The following is a 15530-nucleotide window of genomic DNA, read 5'->3' on the forward strand; positions in this document are numbered from 1 at the left end:
ACATTTTCTTACCTTTTTGGCTTTTGCTTTTTCTTTCCGTGGCTTTGGAATCGCTGGAGGGAACTCTGGTGATTCATCTAAATAAAGAACACTATGACTGAAGATTTTTTGTTTTCTTTATTTTAAATAAACCCATTTCAGAGTAAAAAAAAATCCTTCCATTAATATGCTTCTGTTTTTTTACAATTAGATAGCAGACATGATCAGGATAAGCCTTACCATTGCCAGGACTGGGGGGCGGCTTGTCGTGCCGCTGTCTGCTATAGTCCACAACGTTTGGTTTGGGCCTCCTGTTATAATCCTGGAGCCAGCTGACCTCATTCCTACTGTCATCCGGCCTGGGCTCTGTGTCTGTGTCACTGAACAGGTGCTTCTTCACATAGCGACCTCCAGGCTGACAACAACAACAAGGAATCCCTTCAGTGATAACAGCAACCACTGTTCCAAAACAATGCCGTGTATTTCAGTACAGCAATCATTTTAACATATTTAACTCATGTGGATTTAATTAAAATAGCCATTTAAACTGACACTGACACAAAAGGGACACAGGAGCTTGGATAAGATTGCTACAACTGGCTACAAAACTGACAATTATTTAAACCCAGATTCTTTTTTACCTTTTTACATTCACCTTTCTCTAGGGAGCCAGATTTGATTCTGGATTCTTCAGATTTCCCACTAAAAAGATAAAGAAACATGTAAATAAAGTATGGAAGAGGGAGAAAAGTAGAATTTTACTTGGCATCAATATTTTCTTACTGGACATCATGTAGTTTCTCTTGCTCCCCAAAGAGGTTTGGCACTTGCACTATACAGTAGGTTTACCTTTTGTCTGATTTTCCTGATTTTTCCAAGCGTCTTGTATCATTTGCCTAAGACACAGGACAGAGTAAAAATGAGTGGGGATTACACTAGGATAAAATCAGTTTTACAAAAACTGTAAATTCAATCAAATAGTTTCTTTGGATAAGCTTACTGAAGGTCAGTTGTATTGAAAAAATCTTCATACGTGTTAAAAAGTCAGATTTGGCAAAAAGAGAAAGATAATTTAGAAAAAAAAGGTAAATTCATATTTTGCGGTAAGTATATGTAAAATCAATATTCTACTTTAAAGAATATCTATCCCAATAGAGGCACACAAGGATTTAGAAAAACCTACCCCAAGATTACCTGTGGACTCATCGCTGAAATTGTAAATATCACCCCTAATTAAAAATATACAAACAATAAAAATGTGTCAGCGTTCTTTTTACACGGAGCAGTTACAATTTTAAAACCGCAATTGTAAATTACAACAATTGAGATGATTTTAAAATTATTCAGATGCTTACTACAAATACAGGTATATAACAATTTACAGACGATATCATTTATAAACAGGGTGTTACATTTCAATTATAATGCTTAATATTTGATTAAAAACTTCATCGAAACTGCTGTACTTAATGAGACAACATATTATAGGGACAGCCATACAATACAGTTTTAAGAGTAAAGCACATATTTATTTTTTTACTGCACGTAATACTTCATACCCAGTCTGCACAGCATTCATCTTAATTTGTTTGGAATGACTCGATCCTTTCAGAAATCCACTGTTTCCTGTTTGTCCCTTTTCCTATCAGAAAGAAAATGAAATTTGCGCAGGTTTAATGCCTCATGACAACCAGAATCCGCAGAGTATGTTACAGTACATGTACAATACTGTATTAAAACGGATGACCATGTACGGCACTGCTCTGACTGTGCTTCGTCTATCTTTTCTTTATTAAACCCAAACAAAGCATCCTCTGTGGCACAGTGTTACATGAAGCACATCTTTCATTACTTTCGGAGCTGGAAACTGTTCACATTTGTTAGCATTCACTGGTAGAGCATTAACTGTACTCTTACAAACACTTATGGATACACCTGTACTATACTCACTAAAAAAGAGAAAGACCACAATTTTTCCAGATGAGCCCTACAATAAAAGAAAATAATAAATGATGTTATGCTATCTTAAGAAATACAGCACAATACTAATGGAATTAAATCACTGCAGTGCTGCTTGTCAAGTTTACCTGTTCAAAGCAGAAGGGTCTGTCTGTGTTCTATACTTGCTTGAAATAGAGCTAATCATTGTTTCTGTCACACCAATGCAATCTTTTCCAATGGACTTGGTTTTCTAAAAAAAAAAAAAAAAAAAAAAAAAGCTCAATTTCCACCTATGAAATCATATTCAAAAACTTAAAACCACATGACAGAGAGTAAGTTTTCATCAAGGGTATTGTCTAGGACAGCTAGGATTGCTGCGTAATCAATTTGCTAGCAGTTTTGGTGATTGTGCACCTGGTTTGATAAATAAGAAAACACATAAACAACCTCACCTTCTCTTTCATTTCCCTATAGGACACTTCCATCTCTCTCTCCCTTCCTCTTTGAAGATTCTCCTGTCTGTGAGACACAGAGACTCTATGATTTCTAGCTGGACTCATCTCCTGGGGTATTGCTTCTTTTCTGGAGCTGCCCAATGCAGGTTTCTTATTAGATTTGCTGCATTGTACTGCGCTGTTCTCTGCCTCTACGGCCAGAGGTGCCTGCCCTTGTCCCTCGATGCCTCTCGCTGCAGCCTGATTTTCTTCCAAAGCTCTCGTCTCCCCAGAAGACCTTTTGCCATCAGCTTCGTGTTTCCGTTTCTGTTTCTTCTCTTTGTTGGGTTTCTCCAGTTTTTCAGCCAGCTGTTCTTGTACTTGTTTTTGGCTTGGCTCTTTGGATCTTTGCAGCTGTGGAGGTGACTGGTTATTGAAAGCCGCGGAGAAGGCTCGCTGTTTGGACACTCGGTTCTGGAAAGATTGACCTGTTAGGGGGTAATGAGTAGATTTTTTATTGTGATAAATTATTTTACTAATATTGTCTTCAAACATCCCTTTCTAAATTGTGCTTCTAGCTGAGCCCTACACTAATTGCATGCAAGTATGTTGAAAGCACAAGCCAACATCTTTAATTTCAATAAATGATGACTAATTAAATCTTTTAAGGATATGCCTATGACAAATAATGCTAAACAGACACCTTGTAGGAGAAGAGAGACACCCCCAGACACTGAAACTCTGCGTCTAGAGATGAAATCCTGATCCCTGGAAAAGCTAGTCAGCGGGCCAGGCAACCTAAAGATGAAGGCACAAACAAAAACATAAAGGTAGGAAAAAATGACACCGATATACTATACATAAGATATATGGAATATAATCCAGAATAGTGAACATGGAAACGTTGTAATTGGAAGTAAAGATGCAAGACAGATTGTTCCCTGGAATACAGGGATTAGTATTAGTAATTCAAACTAAGCCCAATCTAAGTCATTTTTCAAATTATTAAACAGAAACAGCATGCAAGAATTTATTAAAGTATAATATGAGGAAACGTTTGCAAATAGACTTACAAAGTCTTGTCTTTTTTCATCACCGGCTGGGAGTCAGGCACAATATTCATTGAATCAGCTGAAAATCAAAGTGAGAAAGTAGATGTTACAGAGGTACATCATGATATTTACCAATCTGATTTGGATTTTGAAATATTTAGTACCTAAATGTTCTTCTTCAGACGCTCTGACATTGTCTTGATCCTCCTGCAGCATCTCAGCAACCTTGGCTGCAGGAATCTGCTAGAAAGGAATAAACAAGATTACTTACTAATTAGTGCATCAGCTCTTACAAGAAGGCTGTGACAAGAAAGATTGTATTAAATACAAATCACTTTGTATCAACAAAACAAGGAATAAATCTAAAACACTTTTAAGAAGGACATTCTGAGCACTTGGACACCTTGCAAAATTTCTTTGATCCATTTCGGGGCCTTGGTTCCTGCTTGCCTTCTGAATCTGCTTTACTGCTCTCTGGAGCTGCTCCAACAGGCTGTGGAAGAATTCACAACTCATTTCATGGAATGTCAATTTAAAAAGCTTAACATTAAAAAAATGAATCCAACCATCCCAAAATATCTGATACAATGACTCGATATTAATGATAGTGTATAGTTGCTAACCTTGTTGTTGGCTGAAGTCCCATATTCTCTTTCAGCAGGGATACATCCTGGTGACTTTCTGATGGGAGTTTCTGATTTTAGTTTAATGAGGTTATAGTCACTGTTTCTTTTAGAAGAGCCAACCAGCTCTAAAGCTGGTTTAACTTTCCCTTTCCTTGCAGGAGTCGCTAAAATAAAACAACAGAAGTCAGAATAATTAACACACACAGATACTTTACAAAAGTATTCCCACAGCTGCCTGGGTCCCAACAATTACGGTTAGTTATAGACACAATAAATATTCACATTTTCGAACACCTGTCGAGTGATTTTAACGCATGCTGAAGATATCTGATGAGCTAGTTACATTTTACTTACAGGTCGTCATGACACGTGCAATTGGACTCATTGCTGTTCGGCTCCCCCCGCAACTGGAGATGGCCAATGTGGCTTCAGACACCCTCATCTTTGCAGGAGTATCCAGCTGTAAGAAAGCACAACGTACTGGTAACTGTTTGTTTCCTGGACAGCCCATAATATCTGTGAAGCAAAGGCTCACTTTTTGCCCTTTTAATAGTTGGATCCAAGTCCTCTACTCCAACTACTAGCTTCACAAGGAAAACTGGCATTGCAGAGCTTCACATTGCTGTAGTCTACATGACTTGCCTTAGAAGGAAGCTGTGGGGTTTGCTCCAGGCTGGCTCTAGTCCTCTCTGGAGGCACGACTGATTCTTGAGAATACTGAATGATTCTTTTCTTTTCCCTCCCTGATGACCTTTTGTAACTCTTGGGTGTTAAGGAGACTTGGCTTTCCGGAACTAAAAGCTGTCAGGTATGCACAAAAACACACAATATACACATGTGTACAAAGTCATGAAATCTAATTAAAATATTTCCTTAATGCAACAAGAAAGCATGACTGTACAGACCTGTGAGCCATCTTCATCAAAGATAATTCGAACTGTGGTTTTCGCTACAGAACTCCCACACTTTCCAACAAATTCCTATGAAAACAAAAGTACTACATGTAAATATGTATTATACAAATATACTATCAGCATGTTAAATAAAATGATACACAGATACAAACCTGCATATATGTGTATGCATATATGAATGCAATACACTGTAAGTATGTGATAAATACTTTTAACGACCCCAGAAGGATAAAGCAGTAAAGCTTACTTTGGCTTTTATGGCTCCATACACATTTTTGATTGCTTCAGCGATGTTCAGTGCAGCACTGAAATATATCTGAATCTGGGATCCTTCCTTGCCACTGACATTCAATGGATGTTTCATAGACACCTTTAATAGGTTATTTCCATCCTTCTCTAATTGGGTAAAATGAAAGAAAGGAAAAATTCTACATAGTGCAATTGCAGATTATTTGGCATTCCTTTTCATTTACAGGTGGTACAGTACATGAAATGAATTATGTGGTTGACACTGTTGAAAAGTATTAGTATACATGCTTTACTGAACACGAGTAAAATAAAATACATTACATTTCCAGATACAAATCCAACAGTAAATCAAGGGCTCACAGATTATTTGAATCAAAATATCCAGTGTTGAAATCTGAACCTCTATCTGAAGACCTACCTTCAACAAGATACTTTTCTACTTCATCTTCAGGAAGGCAGACAGTCTCCCACTGGTTTTCCTATATATAAATACATGTATTTATTTTATGTTGAGAAAGCTTGCCTGGCTATTAAGAATGATATCTTTGCATTTAAATTATATTTAAAGTAGCAAATCCATTACCAGTTACATACTGCTTTTGAACATAATGAGCTCCACATACACCTCTGGGACTTGCTGTGACACTTACCTCTTCATTGTCATCAGGAGAAATATAAAACGTTATACTCTGGCTGCCTACATTGAAATCAATCCAGAAGTCCTGCAGTTTGTCATCAGCAGGCATTAGCAGCTGAAAATACAAAGTTTAGTTTCAGCCCTGTAACAGCATATGCACAAAAGTACTGGTAAATGTATCTCAAATTTTACCCCCTCTTATTAACACGTCATTTTAAATACAAACACAAAAATTATGTTGATACCATCTAAAGGTAGAATCAGGATATCATTTTTAAACCACTCACCTCATGTTCATCAAGAAACACTTTGAGACATGGATAAGTGTAAACGCTGTAAATAAAAAGATAAACTCACACAACAGCATTCAGAAATATTACACAAATACAGACAACAGCACATGTTAATATGGCAGTCCCTAGCCTATTGTTCACAAATGCACAAGCTTAACATTGTAACATAAATACACTTTACTGTATGCAAAACAATATGCATAAATAAAACTGTAATACCTTCTTCTATCCCCCAGCATGCCATTCACCAGGTTAAGGAATTTTCGGCAATCCTTGCAATTATAAGAAGGAGAAATTAAACATGTCTTCTGACTGTGTTCTAATAGACGATTTTCAGACCTTATATAAAAGCAGTCCATTCTGGAGATAGCATAGTTACCGTTTCAAATTCAGAGTCTTTAATCCCTTTAAAGGCATTTGCAACAAACTCCATCGTAAACCACTGGTCTGCCAGCTCCTGCCTCTGCTTCCCTGTAGTCATTCTGCACAGAGCTTCAGTTATAGCAACTTGCAAGTCATAATCTGAAAGATGCAGAGTGTGTTTGCATGTCATCAATTTACCTATGGTTACTAATCTTTGAGTTTTGACAGGCCAAACACTTCTATCGACATCAATTGTGTTGCTCCTGTATGGAGGTTCCTAAATGAGCCCCAGAAATTCATGGAGATAAAAGACATACTAATAATCTTCTCAGATCTTCCGCATACCTCCAGATCTACAGTTTGTAAAATAAGTATTTCCAAAAATAAACTACATTCTTATACACCCCTACTAACTTCATTAAAAACAACAATTTCACTCACCTCCACCAATCAATATTCTTTTCCCCAACCCACTCCTGTAAGAGACAATAATCTGTTATAGGAAATATTTCACCACTTGTAAAAATACTATTCACTCTATGTTAGCATGGAAAAAACTCTTACAGCACTCTTACAGTATTAAATAGTAGTGCTAATTCATAGGCTCCTTCTTTTAAACCCTGAAGCAGATCAGACACGGTACTTTCAACTCACGTACATGACACATAAAACCTTCCCAGATGATAAGATTTGTGTTTTGTCTTCTTTTGGGATTTCATCCAGAATCATGTTGAGTTTTCTCACAGCCTAGTACGTTGTAAAAAAAGCAATCAAGACTTTAAACTTGGAAAAAAAAAGTAATTAACTTATTAAAGGTATTCAAATGTTATATAGCAGTGCAGAACCTGTATTTAGAGACATTACCTCCTGCTGGATAGTTATATGTACACCGGAATTAGCAATCAGCTCTCCTGTTCGATGTAAGAACGATCCAATGACTTGTTTTTTTCCTGAGGAAAAGGATAATCACAGCATAAAACAAGAACATTTCCTAGCATAACTGAGATTCTAGCAATCTCTTGTTCTTAAATGATTAAATAAACACCTCGAAAGGATGTTTGCCAACTTACAAAATATACATCGTAAGAAATGTGACATTTCACTTTAAAACTAGAGATTCACTTAAACAGGCATAAAATAAATACATTACTTACCTTCACTGCTATTTTCATACACAACCTATAAAAAACAAACATGCTTTTAGAGTGTCATCCTTTTCACTTGTTAAAAAACCAATGGCAGAATACTTGAAATACATATACAACGCATACAATATTAAAAACAACTGTGTTTGTGAACAGAACTGCTGTGTAATATGATATCAATGTTTTGTTATATATTTGCACAACCTGCTCCCTCATACCTTCTCCAATCACAAGCTACAAAGGTTGAGGAATGTTGCTATGAATTTGCTTACGATTGTAAGTCGCCCTGGATAAGGGCGTCTGCTAAGAAATAAATAATAATGAACCGGCTACCCACCATCAAAACATCAAAAAAGTCTTCTGTAAGATTTAACAGTGCTTCGCTTTTCAGCTGTCCTCCCTCTACCCAGATGTCCCTGGCTTTCTCAAACCACTGCACCATGTAAAAAAGCAAAATATTAGCAGATTAACCTGGAGCATCAAAATCTGTCAGCTGATTAATAAACTGCAAAAGAAGCACACTAAATGTCGAGTTACTTATCCCCAAGATTTCATTATGATGATTAAATAAAGGCAGCAATATAACCGTGTGCATCCCACTCAGCAGCCAAGAGGTTACATCTTTATACTTATCTTATCAACAAGCCCTTGCTTTATCATTACAGTGACTCCATCAGCTGCCTGAATGCTCAGGGTCTTCCCAAACTTATGCAGGCCTGACAACACCAGAGAGGCATTCTTAACATTGTTTTTATCAAGCTCCTGTAGGGAAAAAAAAAGAGTCATTTGCTGATTGAGAACTTCAAGTTATTATGGCAATGGATTGAAAGGGTTATTAACAATAGGGCTGGGAATTAATATTATTTTTAAACCTTCACTTAAAATATCTTCAGAAATACTTAAAGATACTAATGTGAGATAAGGAAGTTTATAGAACAACATCTTTATATTCCTATCCTACCCTTCTGATCACTTTGTCCAGTTTATTTATGAACTGTTTGGTGCATTTCTGACATGCGTCTTCATTGATGTCACCCTGCAGGAACTCTTCCAAGCTCTGAAATTCACTCTTCTTCAGAGTCTCATCAATCAGTTTTTCAAGCTTGAGGCAGGAAGAAACACACAGGCTTAAATAACTAAATAAAGGGCCAGTTTATCAGATTCTTTTTGAAAGACGATCATGGGCACATGGGTTTGCTAATTGCAATGCCTTAACATTACCTGGGCGTCTTGTCTAACTGGCATCTTGAGCAGCTAAAGGACCAGGTCTGTAAAACAATACAGAATATGGCATCATCATTTGAATCTCACATGAGATCAACTTTTATACAAATATATCTGTTACATTGAACAAGATCACTGAAAAAGATTCAGCTGTGGGTCTGTGACCACATTGTGTGCCATCTAGGGAAGAATACTCAGTTTGAATTAGGTCACATTTGGCAGTAGTCTTAACAGATCAGGAGTTGAAATGTATAAAAACCTGCTTCTGGGCAAAATATTCTTTCTTGGTACTCCAGTATAAATCAGCCTTTTGATAATAGGTTCAGGCAGCCTAATAATATGTTTAAAAATCGAAAATAAGCTAGTTTATGCATGTCTATCAAATAAAATGGGATCAGCAGTAATCAATTACATACAGCAAATGAGCCTTGGCTCAAAGATTCACGGGTAAAGCAGGCTGTAAACTAACCTTTCATTTTAAAGAATAGTTTGTATGTGTGTAGAAAGAAGTCAGCCGCATGGAGAAACTAAAAGACTCTACTGCCCCTGAGAGGTCTTTTTAATGAACTGCATTTGCTTTCAGAGTCAGCACTGCTGACTGTATGGTACATTTCAGTGGCATTATCTCACTGTCTTTAGAACCCTACAATCAGTTGACTCACACAACAGCAATGACAGAATATTTTATGTAATTCTGACAATAGCCTATATTTAAGAGCATGTTTACAGTTCATTGCCAATTCACGTTTTTTTTTTCCTTTTTTTTAAACGGGATCAAATGTTGTTTACAAAACGGTTTACCGATTTATAAGTTATGTGCTCTCCTACATCAATATTTAAAGAAATGTGGTGACTTGTGCAGTTAAACATCACTACGATTTAAAAAAGGTCAGTTCCGAGGCATCGATTCAGAGTCGTGGGTCTCCCGTGGGTCTCCCGTGGGTCTCCCAGCACGTTATCAAAATCCCAGACGAACAAGAGCTGTAGTTTCTTTCCTAGTCTAGAACATCTCACATACCGGTACATTTCATAAATAATATATAACTTTGATCTATTACCAGGCTGTTCACAGTAAATAATGAAAACCATAAAATACTCCAAGCGAAAAAAGTAACAAAAAAAATAAAAAATAAAAAAATAACTTACCACCAATGTAGTCTGGTAAAGTTTCCTCTCTTGACGATCACATAACCTCGTAAACGATTATTGACGAAATATTTACTCTAAATAGAACAAAATGTATACCAAATTGTTTAATATAAAACGAGGTTGTTGTCTAGTTCAATAAATACATTTACAAATATACAGTAAAAGAAGGATTCAGTGTTCGCCGTCCGTTATCGGTCGCGTTGGTACGTCTGCACTCGAGACGAGGCGCGAAAATACTTCAAACGTGATCAATGCGCGTGCAGTGCAGCGAAGCGAGAGCGCAGAAAGATCCACGACTCCATTTGTGTCCGTTCTTATATATATATATATATATATATATATATATAGGGCCGTGTTAAGCCAATGGGCTAAACGAAACAATTTGCCTATTTTTTAAAACATTTTGTGTCCTTTTGGCATGACGTAGTTATTTGACACAATAAAAAAATCTTATGCTAGCTATACCCACTGGCGTTCAACTAAAATAAGCTAAGCTGAGTAGCTAGCGGCAAACGGAAATACGAGACCGGTGCGAAAAAAAGAAAAACTCAAACTAGCTAAAGCTGAGGAGGTTATACTGTAAACAGTATCCCAAAACTAACTAAATTCTTTTAAGTGTCACTGTCAGAAGAATGAAAGTGAGGAAGAGCCACATGAGTCTGAGTGCTCAGCCACAACAGCAGAGGAGAGCGAGCCATTGAACTGCCAGCTTAAGAAACTGACAAAACAGATAATGCTATTGCTAGCTCTGATACGGCATGTTGGGGTCCGATAACCGGGGAGGTGAGATCGCACTGGGTGAGCAAAGGCCCCCTTATTTGCCAGAATAAAGATAGTAATTTTTCCTCCTCAGAGAGAATTTAATGAATTACTGAATTACTGAATTTAATGACTCAATCATTTAAGTCTCGTGTCGATTGAACATCACCTGCTTCGCCAGTTTTCAAGTTTGAAGGCAAGAAGCATAAGATCTAGCAATGGTAAGTCAACTGTGTCTTTATACTCTGCAGTGTTAAGGAGGCTTGAGAGTAGTGCTGATTACACTATGTTTTTCGTCTAATGTAATATCATGCTGCGCTGCCTGATAACATGGTCCCAGCGACTACAACTAGCGTTGATTTAATTCAAAACAATGCGGTCGGTAATGAGAGCTAGTGGTAGTGCCGACTACCATACTATTTTGCATGGCATAGCTACTGTGATGTGAGTGATAACGCTGTCCACTGCCTATTCGAATGACATGATTGTGTTGGTATTGTATGAGATTGTGCATGAGCGCAGAGCTTGGCGTAGTGGTTAGGGCTCTGGACTCTTGACCGGAGGGTTGTGGGTTCAATCCCAGGTAGGGGACACTGCTGTTGTACCCTTGAGCAAGATACTTTACCTAGATTGCTGCAGTAAAAACCTAACTGTATAAATGGGTAATTGTATGTAAAATAATAATGTAATTGTATGTAAAAATAATGTGATATCTTCTAACAATTGTAAGTCGCCCTGGATAAGGGTGTCAGCTAAGAAATCAATAATAAATAAATAAACATCAGTTGATTGTACAGTATTAAGGGGTTCCAAGGGGGCCCCTGAAATGTTAGTAGCCCTGGGCCCCCAAATACCTTAATACGGGCCTGTATATACATACACACACACACACATATTCATACTACTGACAAAATAAACAAAGCATTTTTTTTAAATTTTCCTATATTTGTCACCAAAACGAAACTGAAAAAAATCATGCGTATCAGTAATATAGATGCAAAAACAAACGTCTTTTTAAAACAAAGTTTAATACATTTACATTCTTAACAGAAACGACTTGTGTGAAAAGTGCCTCATCGTCAGCAATCCACGATTACGGCATAATATTGACTAGATTTGTATTTGCAGTTTTTTTCAAAATATCTTTTTTTTTTTTAATGTTACAAAAATCCCAGTAAATAACATAATGCAGTACAGTTTGCGAGTCTGTCACACACATTGCCAGATGCCTCTCTACGCTGTGGCTGATTGGAGCTCCCAGTAAAATCTGAAATGGATCAAACTGCAATGCGGTGACAGTCCCTCTATACACATCTACACCACTGCTGGTACTTTATAATTCTATACATTGTTATTCAAACAATTTCGCTCATTCAAACACAATCATTCAAACGGATACAAACTGGGGGCCGAACAATCAAAAGGTATTAGCAAATGGCTGCACGTGGCTTCATTTCATCAGCGATTAACTCACTATTAGACTAGGTGAACGAATACCATGTTAGGTGCAGTGTAGTTTGGGTGTGCAGCAATGGGCAGATAGATACAGTAGCAGGGACCACCTGAGATACTCACATACCCCCAGGTTGTGAATCTCAGGGTAATCTGCTGCTCGCTGTGCAGCATTGCACTGTCTGCCCCACCTGCTGACAGGAAGTATCTCAAACACAGCTGAAGCCTCTGGTGTGAAAATGTATTTTAAAAAAAAAGTAGTGATTTTGTCAAATCGTATAATTGCTATTTCACTTGTGACCTAAGGTGCTTTGAAGCCACAGGCTCGAAGGTGAAAGGCTAGTGCAATAACATACAAACATTACATTTTGTGTAAGTGTACACATAACAAGCTCAGGGGAACTCATAGTAGAACCAGGGATGGGTCAAACTGCTATGCAATGGGAGTCGTATTTCCATCCCTGCTGTGCAACCTGCTGGAATACAGCACTACTTCACAGACGGACTCCATTCTCTGCACGTCTGTGAGCTGAAGTGCAACGTCCACAAGATTCAGAGTTCAGAGGCACGCCTCTCATGCTAAGATGGAATATCCTGTGCTTATATACTGTCGGTCCAGCTCCTGTTCCAGAGCAAAGCAACTGTCATCTCGTCTTTTCTGAGCTCAGATCCAAGCCCAACAGATGGACTTCAAATCCATGACTGATTCCAACTGATCAGGTGCATTTCCAGTGCATAGTTTCACCTTCCAAACAAGCAACAGAAGCATTGAGACATATCAACAAAGTCTGAAAGGAATGTTAATGTTACTAAAACTAACAAGAACTAACTTTGCAAAATATGATGTTGCCCTTGTCTGCTAGAAACTGCAGCAGGTCTGCTTTCACTTTGCAGGGCAAAAAGAAAGAAGTGCAAACTTTGACACTTTGACATGGCAAGCTAGTGCAAACACAGCATACCAGCAGTGCAAAAGATATATCAATTCTGTGGAATAATACAAAGGGCTTTGTAGGGTGGCCAGGCTTTACAGCATATACATAACAGAAAGAGATTACAACTGGGAAGCTCCCTGCTTTACTCCCTGCTGGCTGGTGAGCACATGAATGTAGTCATTTGAAGTGAGAAGTTACTGAAACAATTTGTTGAAAAGTTACAGTGCATTAATAACACCTTGGCCACAGACATCAAACTGGCATCTCAAGCAGGAACAGCATTCAGCAGATTAGTACACATCTATAATATGCACCTGACCCCTAGGATTAAATTCAAATGATGGCTCTACTATCCTAATACCATTGTAGCTGTAATGAGTAACAACAAACTAATACCTCCAGCTATTTAATGCTATCACTCCATAACATGCCACCTGTTATCTTCATCACAGGCGGTGTATGATTCGATACTTGGCACTTTTTAAAAGCAGATAGAAGCATAGCACAGTTTCTTTCATGATCAGCTCTAGTAAAAAGCACTGTAAGCAATGCCGGTGTGCTCAAGCTGCTCCTTCTTCCTCAGCTCTCTCCACGGTGGGGCTCAGATGAAGTGGATCCAGCTGTCCTCACACTCTTTAGGGACGGTCAGCTTGTAGCTGTGGCAGGTCAGGCTGTAATTGCGGCCGTTGTTGTTGTCCCAGAACTCAGCCCCCAAGACTTGGTAGCGGATAGCGAACTCCAGGGAGGCTCCGGGCTGCAGGATGAAAGGGGGCACAGGCAGGCAGAACCGGAAGACATCCCAGTCGGGCATCCTCCCTGCAGCCCCCTCCCCGCCCTCGCTGGAGTCCCAGCAGGCCTTGGTGTCGGAGCTGCTCTTCCAGGCCGTGAAGGAGTACCTGACGCTGACCTCCTTCCTGAAGGAGAGGTTCTGGACCCACGCGAGGCCTGTGATCCCCATCTCCGAGCACGAGACCCTCCCCAGGCAAACCCTCTGCCGGGCCAGGCGCTCCAGGAAATCCTCTCGCTTGCCCTGCTCTGGGGGGAAGTCCGGCTCCAGGTAGGGAATAGGGATCACCAGGTCCCTGCCTGAAGCCAGCTCGGAGCTCAGCATGAGCCTGGTGAGGACGTGCAGGGGCACCGTGGGGTCTTCCCCGGCTCTGAACACCTTCACCTCCGCCAGCTCCAGACCTAGGGAATCCACAAAGCGCACCCTCTGGCTCCGGCCCTCCCTGGAAGCGCCCCTGTTTCTCTCGCGGGAGCAGGGCAGCGAGCGTGCCCGTCGACGGATGATGGGCCGTGGCTGGGGCTCGCACGAGGGTCCTCGCGGGGCAGGCTCCTTGTTCACATCCTGCTGTCGGGGTGGTGGGGGACGAATCTTGACCCTGCCCGGCTCACCACTCATGGCATCGTACCCGAATCCCTCTGTCAACCGGGCGTGCTGGAAATGCCCCGTGATGTAAGCGAGGTTCCTGGAGGTCCCCAACTCAACCTGCTTCTGCAGTAGCTGCTGCTGGGGGAGGTGGTGCTGCCACGTGAAACTCGCCATTGTTCACCTGCACAGAAGAACGCTAGGCAACTAAATATGAATAAAACGTAGAGGCGTAACAAGGGAACTGGCGGGGGTCCATCTTTGATTCAATCTGATTATTAGATTTCGATATTTTAACCAGGAGAAATAAGTAATTGTATTTGTGTTTTTAGATTAATCAGTACCCCGGTTTTGATTACTGTAGGAGGTTAGTAAAACAGTACTTGTGGTTCAAATGTGGTTTGGTTAAGTTTTCTTCCAGCTTTTGAACAGATTTCATTTCTTCTCAAACTTAAGTTCTAGAAAGAGACAGGACTGTTTTCAAAAACCGTCATCCTGCCTGGCTTTCTATTTTAAAACATCACATGTAACGAAACAGCTCCGTTTTTTATTCCACTGTTACATTTGGCATCAGAAGTTTAATGTTTGTGGTCCTAGTTCAGCTACACAGCGCGTAGTGTCAACCAGAGCTCAGTTAGTCACGTCCGCCGAACACCGCAGAGTTCATGTTCTCAGAAATCCAAGAAGAGGTCGAGTTCACTTCAACGAGCCTCTCTCAACGTCATTAGCGAACCATTTACTGGCTGGTGCACCAACTACCTGCAAATGTGCACTTGCCAGCGTATCTATATAATTATCCGATACATTTTGCGGAATCTGGGCCCGTCTTTCTGCGTCCTGCAGCACGAAAGCCTCTGATATCCGTATACTGGTATGCAGGCCTGCTTGGTGCGTATCTATGTGTATGCGTGTGTTTTATTTTTTACATCGCTGTTGACACAGAAGGCGTAGTGTGCTTTATGGGATTTGTAGTTTTATAAAGAATAACATTTTTAAATGCATAGCAGTGTAA

General features: G+C 39.5%; 4 protein-coding genes and 1 long non-coding RNA gene across 5 annotated transcripts in view; all 5 read right to left on the bottom strand.

The window, feature by feature from the left end:
* LOC117964524 (synaptonemal complex protein 2-like) overlaps nt 1-4396 on the bottom strand; it is a 12565-nt gene extending 8169 nt beyond the window's left edge. Inside the window, exons 1-13 of the mRNA XM_059003434.1 lie at nt 4387-4396; nt 4030-4196; nt 3810-3899; nt 3571-3646; nt 3428-3485; nt 3058-3152; nt 2373-2842; nt 2067-2170; nt 1163-1208; nt 829-875; nt 621-681; nt 220-394; nt 13-77 (exon numbers count right to left, since the gene is read on the bottom strand). Of these exons, the coding sequence (XP_058859417.1) occupies nt 13-77; nt 220-394; nt 621-681; nt 829-875; nt 1163-1208; nt 2067-2170; nt 2373-2842; nt 3058-3152; nt 3428-3485; nt 3571-3646; nt 3810-3899; nt 4030-4196; nt 4387-4396 (1464 nt within the window). The remainder of the gene's footprint in view (nt 1-12; nt 78-219; nt 395-620; nt 682-828; nt 876-1162; nt 1209-2066; nt 2171-2372; nt 2843-3057; nt 3153-3427; nt 3486-3570; nt 3647-3809; nt 3900-4029; nt 4197-4386) is intronic.
* Nucleotides 4397-4680: 284 nt separating this feature from the next.
* On the bottom strand, nt 4681-5663 carry LOC131702045 (uncharacterized). Its single transcript, XR_009309255.1, has 4 exons — nt 5614-5663; nt 5194-5342; nt 4938-5012; nt 4681-4833 (listed from the first exon to the last, which is right to left on the bottom strand). It is a non-coding gene; the product is annotated as an uncharacterized LOC131702045 (long non-coding RNA).
* An 83-nt stretch (nt 5664-5746) lies between these two features.
* On the bottom strand, nt 5747-7410 carry LOC131702024 (synaptonemal complex protein 2-like). Its single transcript, XM_059003435.1, has 7 exons — nt 7353-7410; nt 7147-7235; nt 6930-6964; nt 6505-6647; nt 6345-6397; nt 6120-6165; nt 5747-5947 (listed from the first exon to the last, which is right to left on the bottom strand). The coding sequence occupies exons 2-7, from the start codon at nt 7215-7217 to the stop codon at nt 5747-5749; spliced, it is 549 nt and encodes a 182-aa protein (XP_058859418.1). The 5' UTR covers nt 7218-7235; nt 7353-7410.
* Nucleotides 7411-8248: 838 nt separating this feature from the next.
* On the bottom strand, nt 8249-8918 carry LOC131702025 (synaptonemal complex protein 2-like). The gene is made up of 3 exons (XM_059003436.1): nt 8855-8918; nt 8595-8735; nt 8249-8395 (listed from the first exon to the last, which is right to left on the bottom strand). The coding sequence occupies exons 1-3, from the start codon at nt 8876-8878 to the stop codon at nt 8249-8251; spliced, it is 312 nt and encodes a 103-aa protein (XP_058859419.1). The 5' UTR covers nt 8879-8918.
* A 2856-nt stretch (nt 8919-11774) lies between these two features.
* Nucleotides 11775-15430, bottom strand: LOC117432708 (protein phosphatase 1 regulatory subunit 3D). Its single transcript, XM_034054683.3, has one exon. The coding sequence runs from the start codon at nt 14693-14695 to the stop codon at nt 13751-13753; it is 945 nt and encodes a 314-aa protein (XP_033910574.3). The 5' UTR covers nt 14696-15430; the 3' UTR covers nt 11775-13750.
* Between the last annotated feature and the right edge of the window lie 100 nt (nt 15431-15530).

The sequence above is a fragment of the Acipenser ruthenus genome, chromosome 29, assembly GCF_902713425.1.
Source record: "Acipenser ruthenus chromosome 29, fAciRut3.2 maternal haplotype, whole genome shotgun sequence".
NCBI classification, from domain to species: Eukaryota; Metazoa; Chordata; class Actinopteri; order Acipenseriformes; family Acipenseridae; genus Acipenser; species Acipenser ruthenus.

What these genes read in the sequence shown, in the direction of transcription:
- LOC131702024 (XM_059003435.1), bottom strand. Translation starts at nt 7,217, where the DNA reads ATGATTCTGGATGAAATCCCAAAAGAAGACAAAACACAAATCTTATCA. An exon ending in AAGACTCTGAATTTGAAACG is followed by an intron (nt 6,398 to 6,504) that starts GTAACTATGCTA and finishes TATAATTGCAAG; the next exon opens with GATTGCCGAAAATTCCTTAA. An exon ending in TGTTTCTTGATGAACATGAG is followed by an intron (nt 5,948 to 6,119) that starts GTGAGTGGTTTA and finishes TTGTATTTTCAG; the next exon opens with CTGCTAATGCCTGCTGATGA.
- LOC131702025 (XM_059003436.1), bottom strand. Translation starts at nt 8,878, where the DNA reads ATGCCAGTTAGACAAGACGCCCAG. An exon ending in CAGTTAGACAAGACGCCCAG is followed by an intron (nt 8,736 to 8,854) that starts GTAATGTTAAGG and finishes TCCTGCCTCAAG; the next exon opens with CTTGAAAAACTGATTGATGA. An exon ending in TGGACAAAGTGATCAGAAGG is followed by an intron (nt 8,396 to 8,594) that starts GTAGGATAGGAA and finishes TTTTCCCTACAG; the next exon opens with GAGCTTGATAAAAACAATGT.
- LOC117432708 (XM_034054683.3), bottom strand. Translation starts at nt 14,695, where the DNA reads ATGGCGAGTTTCACGTGGCAGCACCACCTCCCCCAGCAGCAGCTACTG.